Here is an 11207-nt window from a genome sequence, read left to right on the forward strand (position 1 = left end):
GCCACATTACTATAGATACAATCAATCTCATCTCAAATTTAAAACTGAAGGCTAATTTATAATACAAAGTAGTCAAATGCTGTGTTCCTGTCAGTGTAAGAAAGAATTATTGAATGAAATAGATCAGATATGTTCATATCTTATACAGCGGCTCTGTTCCTCAGGGTAACACTGACACCTGGTGGACACAATCAGAATGCAGCTCGGTCTCTATTTTGTTTTTACTGGGTCTCAGAAGTCACAGTGGAGAACAACAGACAGATGATGGGGTTACCATGACGATGCGACCGGATGGACCTCAAAATCTAAAACTATTCAGCAGGGAGAAGCAATAAATAATCAAGAAATATATTCCAATATATAAAAAAGTTATTTCAAGGTTTTCCAGTCAGCTGAATGTTGACTGGAGACCATCAGTCCATATTGATTTGAATGTCGACTGATTGTTCTCCAGTTGGTTGATGATTCTTCCATTTGACTGAAGGTTCTCCAATCAGGTGAGGGTTCTTCAATCACCTGATGGTTCTCCAATGGGCTGATGGTTCTCCAGTCGGCTGAAGGTTCTCCAATCACCTGATGGTTCTCCAATGGGCTGAAGGTTCTCCAATTAGCTGATGGTTCTCCAATAGGCTGATGGTTCTCCAATTAGCTGATGGTTCTCCAATGGGCTGATGGTTCTCCAATGGGCTGATGGTTCTCCAATGGGCTGATGGTTCTCCAGTCGGCTGAAGGTTCTCCAATCAGCTGATGGTTCTTCAATCACCTGATGGTTCTCCAATGGGCTGAAGGTTCTCCAATTAGCTGATGGTTCTCCAATGGGCTGATGGTTCTCCAGTCGGCTGAACGTTCTCCAATCAGCTGATGGTTCTCCAATCAGTTGATGGTTCTCCAATCAGCTGATGGTTCTCCAATAAGCTGATGGTTCTCCAGTCGGCTGAAGGTTCTCCAATCAGCTGATGGTTCTCCAATGGGCTGATGGTTCTCCAATCTCTTGGGTTCCTGGTCCGAACTCTTCTACAGTTGCTCAGGACAGAAACATATCAGAGGAAATGGAGTTGGTCCTCTGATGACATCACTTCCTCGGAAACATGTGCCTTAGTGATGCTGCGTGGTTGCTATGGTAACAGCGACCCCTCCCTTCTTCCTTGGAGCGGCAGCAGGGTGGAGCAGCAGACGGACCGCAGCAGCAGCCGCAGCAGCAGCAGGAGGTAAGGCCCGCACCTCCTTCTCTCCTCCATCTCTCCTTCATCTTCCTCCTGTTCAGCTGCTCCTCCTCGTCTTCCTCCTTCTCCTCTTCCTCCGGGAGGTTCGGAGCTCCGCAGGCCGCAGCAGAGGAGGGGTGCTCGGCTCCGCAGCTGCTGCAGCCTCGCGGCTCTGCGCGTCGCAGGGAAGAGGTCGATCAGGCGCAGACAGGAGGAGCCGCTGAAGAGATACTGAGGAGGTGAAACGAACCGAACCGGACCGGACTTTATGTTGGACTGCTGCATCATGATGGAAGCGGTTGTGAGCATGCTCAGTGAGGCCTCCTCCGCCCATCAACTCCTCCACATGTTCTCCTGGCCCTCGGCCCGGGCCGGTTCGGTTCGGTTCGTATTCATTCTTATGAGTCTGAGTCCGTCTGGTTCTGGACTCGGTGCTTCATTGTAACTATGCTTAATCAGGCAATTGGGTAATCAGATCGGATCACGTGACTGTTACCTACAGTTACACGGGCCAGGTACCGAGTTCAGAAAACCGGAAAGTCCGGAACGAAACAGAACCGTGACCCTGTTTCTTTAGTCCGAATGAAATTAGGGTTCTGTTGTGTGTTGGAGGGGGGAGGGTATCAAACACGGTCGGTCCAGTTGGAAAATATTTCTGTGAAGTTCTGGAGACTAAATTCAAATTGAAATCGACGGATAAATCAATGGACCGATTCTGACTAGACCCTGAACGAACTGGGTCAGAGATCCAGCAGTAAACGTGGTTCTGATGTTTGCAGAGTTACACAGTAAGAAATTTAGAGCAATATATTTTTATTTAGCTTGTCATAGAGAAAGAAAAACTCGTATATTCATACATTTATAAACATAAAAGTTCCAAACTAAACACCTAATTCTCTAACTAATTAAATGGGGAATTAAAGTAAATATTTAATTTGCAACTAAATATCTTACGAATATTACCTAAATATGCAGCTTGCGGAGAAGGGAAGAGGAATATCATAAAAGCTGGGTCTTGAGGAATCGTTGCTCAAGTAATTTTTTTTGTTTGTTTTTTTTATTCATCGACTTTTTTCCTCCGGATATGTCCAACGTGTTACTTTGAAAACATTGCAGTTGTAACAGTCATGCCTTAACAACAGTTTCTGTATCAAGATTCATTACTGCGATCAAGCCTAAATACTTGCGGTTAACAGCGGCTATCGAACTGTAAGACTTCTTATTTATTCATTCGTAAAACAAATTTTTTTATATGAAAATGAATCAATATATTGATTGTGTGAAAACGTTCTTAGAAGCTCTAAACGTGACCAACATGAACCGGAAGTGTTCTGGCTTGAGCAGCGCTGTATACTGATGCAGAAACTGTTGCTATAGAGACATGAATAAACATTTAGATAGCACCTAAAACGGCACGTCCTAGTTTTCAAGTTGGACATGTCAAGAACAAAAGAATCAATTGCATATATAAGAAAACCCGGAAATGGAGCGACGAATGAAGCGATTCAATGCGGCCAGCGGCGGGATTTATATAGAGGTCGTAAAACCCAGCTTTTATTTTGATATTCCACCTCCGCTTATCGGCAGGCTAATTTGAATATTTCTAAATATTTAGCAACCTAAATATTCACTTAGGAAGTTAAATATTTAGTTTGAAAATTAAGTGCTTAGATAAGAAATTAAATATTTAGTTTGGAACAAAATATTTAGTTAAAAAAAAAAAAAAAAAAAAAAAAAAAATATATATATATATATATATATATATATATATATATATATATATATATATATATATATATATATATATATATATATAAAATTTAGGGCTCAATATTTAGTTAGCAAAATTAATATGTGAAATGCTAAATATTTAATTTTGAACTAAATATTGGTTTGTAAACTACCTTGTTAATATATAGGCCTTATGTATTTCCTTTTAATTCATGTAGAGCACTTTGAATTGCCTTGTTGCTGAAAATGTGCTGTATAAATAAAATTACCTCAACTTTCCTTACCCTATGTGACGTCACACACCCGTAACTGACAGCTATCTTGGCAGGCAGTTACTATGGCAACAATAAACAAGCCACAAGCCTGGAACTAGTTGTAATGTACTTATATAATGTTCTTATGAACAATATAAGTACATTACAAATATTACTCAATTACAGTTTTTGAGTGTTCTACCCATGTCTGTGTGGTGCTAAGTGATATTTACTGTAGTACTTACTGCCAAACTAGCAAAATTAGTTTAATTAATGTAGCTTTTATCTGCAAGCTAAGACGGACATGTAGCCTACGTGTATGCTACTACATGTATTTACTCTGCCAGTCACCAGAGCTGTGATATTCACATGAAAAGTCCGTACGTCCTTTACAAATCCTTTTCAACCCTAACTGTATGCGTCCATAGATTTCAGGCTGCGAAGCCCCTCCATGGTCTGCGCACTCTTCATTTTCACTAGGTAACTATAACGTAGTAAGATCGGAGGCAGCTTGTCCACATCGTCTGACATATTTTCATTCCCCGTCTCATACGGGTCGATTCCGACAGAAGTGAATGTATCTTTGTCTCGAACACCGCTAAGAGTGCCCACATATTTTTGTTGATCTCTAAGCCATGAGTCCGCTATGCTATGCGCATGCGCTTGCTTACTTAGATAGTGCGGATCACTTCCGGTTCAGACTTGTGGGAACTATGTATTAAATATTTAGTATAGAACTCATATTTATCATTACCCATAATAAATGTGTCATTCATATATTTATAAATGTATGAATAACATTATTACTGAAAAATAAACCCACTTTTTTTTCTATGACAGGCTAAATAAGTCAGAAATATTCCTGTTAATTTTTATATTGTGTAACTTTATAAACGGCACCTCATATGTTTTGTTGATATCTGCGGGTTCCTCATAGTTTTCCACCTGATCTCTGCAGGAGCGAAGATGGATGGAGACTCCGCCCCCGTCAATGATGGCTCCGCCCAGGAGCAGCGAAGTACGATGGGAGGTTTGTGAACAATCAATCAGGAGAACCAGGAGATTTTAGTTCAAACTGAGCTCATTGTTTCAAGAACTGTTTCATGAACATGAACCGATTCCTACAGTTCTGTCCAACCATTTGAAGTTACAAGTTAGACAGAACCGGAATCAGAACCATCTGTAAGAGAACCATAACAGCAGCAACTCCTCCTTTAACGTCTGACTCCTGTGAGACAGACTGAATAAAAAATTAGGCTGCAACAGCTTGCACATGAAGGTTTTCCTAATGCTTGAAGTTCCTAGAGTTCCACATCTCAGAATGTCCTACGCCAGTGGTGAAAAAAGTGAGTTTTTAACTATATTGGTGATGTACTGGAAGGGGCACCAAAACAGTTTGTTTTTTTTTCTTCCATTTGAATTGTGCTGTCATCTGATGATAGGGAGATAAAGATAAAGAGACAGAAAACAAAAATGGAAGATGCTATGGAGATAAAAAAAAAAAGCTTTGCAGTGTAACTGACAAAAACAGTATGGAATCTAATTTTATCCAGCTGCAGGTTGCAGGTAAATCTAGAATGTTTCCAGAGGGAGAGAAGCGCCCCCTACAGACATAGATAAAAACCAGAGTGACTCGACTCATCTGTCACGTTGTTGGTTGTCTTTCACCTCCTGTTGTCTCCCCCTCTCGTCTCCTACTCCTCTGTCAGACATAGAATCTGTCGGGTTTCTGGAAAAACTCCCAAATGGAAGCGCAGAGCTGCAGGAAAAGGGAGGAGGAGAGAGGATGGAGAGAAAACAGGAAGTGCCTCCTTCTGGAGACCCACAAGGAGCTGGTCAGGAGGAAAATGCAAAAACATGCAACCAAGTAAAGAAAGAAGAGGGAGACATTATCCAGGATGAGGATAAGGATAAGCATCTTCCTTCCTCCTCCAGCATTTCTCCTCCACAGCAGGATGAGGAAGTCACAGGAAAGGAGGAGGACAACGTAGAAGAACAAAATAAGATGACAGGAGAGGAGGGTCCATGTTCCTCCCCCAGATCCCCTCCAGGAGAAGCAAGACTTGATGATGATGATAAAGATGAGGAGCAACTGGAAGTTGAGGTGGTACTGTCAGCAGTGAAGGTGCAGGAGGAGTCCAAAGAGCTCTCAAATCTTAAAACAAACGCCTCTTTCGAACCAGAACCTCCAGCAAAGGAGAGCCATCCAGAACCTCCTGAAGAGAAGAACCAACCAGAACCTCCTGCAGAGGAGAGCCATCCAGAACCTCCTGCAGAGGAGAGCCATCCAGAAGCTCCAGCAGAGGAGAACCAACCAGAACCTCCTGCAGAGGAGAGCCATCCAGAACCTCCTGCAGAGGAGAGCCATCCAGAACCTCCTGCAGAGGAGAGAAATACAGACCTCCCTGAAGAACAGAACCAACCAGAACTTCCTGCACCTCCTTCCACAGCTGACGAGGAGCTCCCTGCCAACAAAACAAATGCTCCTCCTGGAGATCTTCCCTCTAAAACCACAGCGCCTCCTGCAGATGCTCTTCCAAAACGCAACGCAAAGGCCTCCTCTTCTCCTCTCAGAAGATCAGGCGTTCCTCCTCCCCTCAACAAAGGTCTGTCCTGCAGCGCCCCCTGCTGCACCTCTTGCTGTTGCAACCTTTCTTTTTGCTACAGCGCCCCCTGCTTCTTCTTCTGTTTTCCCAATTCCTGCTCTCCTTTTACCTGCCTTGCTTGCACGCACCTCCTTATCACCCATCCCCCTCATCACCTCCCTCCTCTGTGTCAGATTTCTGGACAGACTCTCCCCCTGAAGGTGACACAGACTGATCACTTCCTCCCGGTTGTCATGGAAACAGCCTCATCAATCAAAATCAGTGGCAGATATTTAACCGATGGATTAATGATGATGATGATGATGTTTTGTTCTCTTCAGGTAAAGCAGCTGTGAAGGCAACAGCTGATGAAGCTGTGAAGGTAAATGATCTAAACACTAAATCTCGAGTCTGGGAGTAAAATTTGTCGCCGCTAATATCTTCCTGGTGTTTTCAGGTCTCCAGGACAGCAGGGGGCAGCAGAGCCGCAAAGATGATCTCAGCTAAGAGTACAGGTAAACCACATTAATTGAACCAGTGTAATTAATGAAACCAGCAAAACCAGTGCATAAACCCACCTGTGTACCACCTGTCTGTCAGAGTCCATGGATGGAGTCAACAGTCCAGGAAGTCGCTCACCTGCCAGCAGATCGTCCACCCCCAACCGAGATGTGAAGAAGGTCAGGCCACCTGAACATACGACTCATCCAAACTGGTTTAGACCAATTTTGCTTTAATGAGCCAAAGCTTTGGGAGAAGACAATTAATGAGTCCAGACCAGGTTGACACAGACCTCCTATTGAGTGGCGGCTGTAACTTTGTAGAGGGGTTTAATTGTCTCTGTGATCCTGGGTACATATGTTGTTTGCGTCTTCAGCCCATGGTAGATTCTCCCATGGCAAATTTACCTCAGAGATCGGGATGGATCAAAGAGTTAGTTTATTGATCTCAACTCAAAAAAGTTGACATCTCCTGGAAAGGGTCTGGGTTCTTTCATACTCCAAAGTATGAAAGACTTGCACCCAACACCTGCACCTATTAATGCAGGTGTTGGATTCTTGTGTTGGGTGGGTGTGGGAATCATCGCAGGCTTGGTGCCTAGGCTTTGGAAAGGTGATTGAGACGGGTCACCTCTTTGTGGCATCTAGTAGCAAGAAGGAAGGCTTACCCAGAATTCCTGGAGTTTCTGAATGGTATCTTGGAAAGAGTGGCATCCAAAGATCCTGCTGTGCTCCTTGAGGAACATCATTGAATGACGTAGATACTAGGAGGGGTGTGATTGAAACAACCTTTTTGATCTCAATCTGAGCAAAGATTTGCTATTAGACTTTTATGAAAGGCATGTCTACAACAAACACCATATTTGAGCACAAGGCGGTCTACAAGACCAACTGGGTAGCAGGGAAGTACTTGTTACCAAGCACCAATGGTCAGTGATTATGTTGTAATTGCATCCTCAGACAACTGTATAAAGGGAGAGGCAGACCTGTGAACTGAATGCCATCTGGTAGTGATCTAGTCTCATTGGTTCTCAGATAGATTTAAACCATGTGGCTATCGGTGGCTCAGGAGGTAGGAGTAGGTCCCGTCATTGGTGGGTTGACGGTTTAAACTTCCGCCTCGTATGCCTCAATAGTTGTGTCCCTGGGCAAGACACTTCATATGCCTTACCTTTCAGAAACAAGCCTAACATGGCAGACTTGGCTCTGACAGGGGAGTGGATGTGACGTATAGAACTGTGTACAGTGCTACACAATTACCATGCTGAACTGGTTTATGGTGTTTCTACTACTTGGTTAAACTAGTTGTATTGATGCTGCCTGCAGGTGGCTGTTGTCCGGACCCCTCCCAGGTCTCCTGGTTCTGCCCGTGGCCGAACACCTCCCACCTCCCATCCTATGCCTGACCTTAGCAGTGTGAAGTCCAAAGTGGGATCCACAGAAAACCTGAAGCACTCACCGGGAGGGGGAAAGGTAACACCTGTTTCTGTGTGCATCTCTGAAAGCCTGGTCAGGGCTGACCCCCACAACTGTCCGCCTGCAGGTTCAAATTGTCCACAAGAAGCTGGATTTAAGCAACGTGACATCAAAGTGCGGCTCTAAGGATAACCTCCGCCACAAACCAGGTAAGAATATGTAAACATAAATGTAAGAACAGATTATTTTCTAAAAGGGACTAACATTAAACTCACCTGTTCGTCCTGTTTATCAACTTTATATGTATAATGTTACATCTCAGAATGTGCTGTGTGTGACAGACTGTGTGAAGCTCCACAACTTTTCTGCTCCTCAGGTGGAGGCAAGGTGGAGATCAAGACTGAGAAGGTGGATTTCAAAACTGTTCAGTCCAAAGTTGGTTCTCTGGAAAATGTCACCCACATTCCAGGAGGAGGGAAGAAGAAGGTGATTTCTGGCATCATGCTAATAACACACTCATGAAATCTATTTCTCTACTCCTAATCTCTACTCCTTATTTTAAAATACCACTTATCCTTTTATTAAATGTTTTTGAAGTAAGAGGCAAAACTGGAGACTCGGTTAGTGGGAGTTCAAAACATCCATTAGGCAACAAGATGTCTTTTAAAACCAGCAGGCAAGATGTAGCAAAACCAGTAAACCTCCGGACATACAGAGCAGGTCATCAAGGTCAAGGGTTATCCCTCCAATTAGCCTGTTTATCAAATTCACAAGGCAATCAAATGCAAAACAAATGTCAGTTTTGTCACGGCAGTCTGATCTGCCCAATTCTGATTTTTTCACTTTTACGTCACTCCTGGTTCAGAGTTTCAACCAATGATTCACAAAAGACGATTGCTATTATTTGTGTTTTCGTTTTTCTTAACGTCCTAAATTTTGCCATGACTTTGTGACAATACTGTCAACACCAATCGCTCAAGAAGTTAAAAACATTGATCCATAGATGGCAGCATCCATTATTACTTCTGTAAACAGTGCACTGCTGACTTTACCAGTGTCATTGCGGTTGCACTTAATTAGTAGCATCTCCATTGGCGCAGTACTCTACCTGACTTTATCTTTAGCCAGTCCACTTGTCCTTGTCATCAGTAGGTCTAGTCTAACAGTTTGGTGAATTTTCAGACCAATCAGGCGAGTTTCCAAGGCCACAGACTTCAGGCCGCTCTGCTCCCAGCTATATCATAAGATCAAGTGAAGCAAGTTTCTCACTGAGATCCAAAGATGTGCTCTGAACTGCGAAAACTCTACTCTGTCCCAGTGAATGGTTCTGATTTTTCTCAACTGATCAGAATGTATCCTGGGGTGTTTTGTTACAGATTGAGAGTCACAAGCTGATGTTCAGAGAGAATGCTAAAGCTCGGACTGACCATGGTGCTGAAATCGTCGTTCAGGAAGACTCCTCTCCCCGTCGCCTTAGCAACACTTCCTCCCGTGGAAGCGTCAATGCTGATGAAGCTCCTCCCCTCGATACCCTGGCCGACCAGGTGAGGCTCACCTTTTCGGAAATCTTTCAAAAGTCTGGTAATGTGTTAATAACCAGCCTCCTCCTGTCAGGTGTCTGCATCCCTCGCCAAACAAGGCCTGTGATTGGACCAGCTCTGTGCCTGCAACTCCCCCATCTTCTTTGTTACCAAGGAAACCAACAGACTGCAGAAACAAAATATTTCTAACTTCATCTTATAAAGACATGCTGTGATTGGGGAGACTTTATGAATCAGAGTGAACAGCAGCCAGTCAGAGTTCAGCCAGCTAGGTAACTCAGGTAGTCTCTGTTCCCTCCATCTTCACCTGGTTTTAGCTGTTCCTGCCACTGCCTCATGTCTCACCTAGGATGTTCGTTTGAAGCATGCTTCATGACACAGACCCCAGGTGACCAACAGAGGTGATATGGAGACCAAATGTTAGAATCAGATGATCAAGAAGACCTTCAGCAAAGTCAGGCAGAGAAGATCAGAGAGGAATTATCCCAGATTTTAGGATGAATTCATGGAAACTGGGACATATTTGGCTTTTAAATCAAATTGACCTCAGACACGTTCAGAGCCGACCCTTTTATAGCGAAAGATCATGAAGGTAGCATCCATGAATAGAAGGAAAACCAGAGATTAGGACCTAAAAAGAACCACTGCTGGTGTCCAGAGTGAATTAGCTGCTCCTCCCAATCAGGTAACTCAGATAAAATCTCTCCAATCACAGACGACCTCTCACTGATGTCATCTCCCTTAGCCAATTACCATCCTCTCAGTTTTGATCGTGACTGTGCAGTTGGCCCCTCCCCCACATAAGAATTACCCAGAATGCCGTTTGATACCAGGTGCCAAACCACTGCTCTGTCTGTGCCTGTCAGCTGTCCAAGTGCTTTGGAACAATAAAGTTTCTCTTAGCTCAAAATGTCTGTGGTTGATTTGTTAAGGGGAAACGCCACCTGGTGGTGAAACAGGGACTACTTTGGACTCATTGGAGCACATAAAGTCACCTGAGGTACCCCAAGGTTCAATCCTGGGACCCCTCCTATTTAATATCTACATGTTTCTGCCACTAAGATTAGCCATCATAGCTACATAGATGATACGCTATGATGTCAACAGGTGATTCCAAATCAACACCATAACGTTCCTCAGCTGAACAGAAAGAAAAGTTTTTCTTTGGACCAAAACAGGAGCTATCAAGAGTAAGCTTCAGTTATTACAGTTAGAAACCAGAGATCAGGCCTGAAATCTGGGTGAGTGATGAGACTCTGACCTGAACCTTCAGAGACACAAAGATGGTTACAAAGACGGCCTTCTATCATGTGGAAAACATTTTCAGGATTAAATAGTATAAAATAAAATACCCCAGCAAGCTCTAGATAAACTAATCCATATCTATCTTTTGCTGCATTGATTGCTGCAACAGTGTTCTCACAGGTCTGCCTAAATATAATTTAAAAAGTTTAACAAAAAAAGTCAGCTGCTGCTAGCGTTTTCACTAAAACTATTAAAATAGAGCACATCACTAGTTTTAAAGTCCTTCAAATGGCAGGAGAAAAGACTTTAAAATCCTTCTGTTAGTTTATAAATCACCAAAATACATTGAGAACCTGTTGTTGAATCAACATTAAAGACCACTTGGGTCTTTAATGTTTAATGTCAGTCTACTCTGCATCTCCAGAACCAAACATGGAGAAGCAGCATTTCTCAAAAACACTTTGAGAAAAGTGCAAAACAGCAGAAACGGAGTTAAATCAAGACTGAAAACCTAATTTATTTGAGTTGCCTTTGACTAATAATAACTTGGACATTAATCAATACATTTGATTAATATTTTCTTGAAGATGGCATTGGTTCTGTGTTATGGTAAAGCACTTTGAAGTGTCTCGTTGCTGAAATGTGCTAAACAAATAAACTCGAGTCGACGTCGTTAAAACTGCCACAGGGAGCTACTCTGCCTCGCAAATGGAACAAAGACAGAGAAGCAGTG

At 43.1% G+C, this 11207-nt stretch overlaps 1 protein-coding gene across 2 annotated transcripts; it reads left to right on the plus strand.

The window, feature by feature from the left end:
* Nucleotides 1–601: 601 nt before the first annotated feature.
* maptb (microtubule-associated protein tau b) lies at nucleotides 602–10139 on the plus strand. 2 transcript variants are annotated; one of them, XM_015038504.1, is made up of 11 exons: nucleotides 602–1208; nucleotides 4146–4217; nucleotides 4897–5793; nucleotides 6114–6154; nucleotides 6230–6287; nucleotides 6373–6452; nucleotides 7599–7745; nucleotides 7816–7897; nucleotides 8065–8174; nucleotides 9065–9232; nucleotides 9303–10139. In XM_015038504.1, the coding sequence occupies exons 1-11, from the start codon at nucleotides 1118–1120 to the stop codon at nucleotides 9333–9335; spliced, it is 1779 nt and encodes a 592-aa protein (XP_014893990.1). In that variant the 5' UTR covers nucleotides 602–1117; the 3' UTR covers nucleotides 9336–10139. The 2 variants fall into 2 exon arrangements, with proteins under 2 accessions (XP_014893990.1, XP_014893991.1); XM_015038505.1 differs by lacking the exons at nucleotides 602–1208; nucleotides 4146–4217 and adding an exon at nucleotides 4252–4533.
* The last annotated feature ends 1068 nt before the right edge of the window (nucleotides 10140–11207 follow it).

Source organism: Poecilia latipinna, unplaced genomic scaffold, assembly GCF_001443285.1.
Source record: "Poecilia latipinna isolate Pla-1442-1.1 unplaced genomic scaffold, P_latipinna-1.0 Scaffold443, whole genome shotgun sequence".
Lineage (NCBI taxonomy): Eukaryota > Metazoa > Chordata > Actinopteri > Cyprinodontiformes > Poeciliidae > Poecilia > Poecilia latipinna.

Bases quoted from the DNA above. Each gene is read 5' to 3' on its own strand.
- maptb (XM_015038504.1), top strand. From the start codon at position 1,118: ATGGTAACAGCGACCCCTCCCTTCTTCCTTGGAGCGGCAGCAGGGTGG. The intron at 5,794-6,113 runs GTCTGTCCTGCA...TGTTCTCTTCAG, and splicing joins TCCTCCTCCCCTCAACAAAG to GTAAAGCAGCTGTGAAGGCA. The intron at 9,233-9,302 runs GTGAGGCTCACC...TCCTCCTGTCAG, and splicing joins TCGATACCCTGGCCGACCAG to GTGTCTGCATCCCTCGCCAA.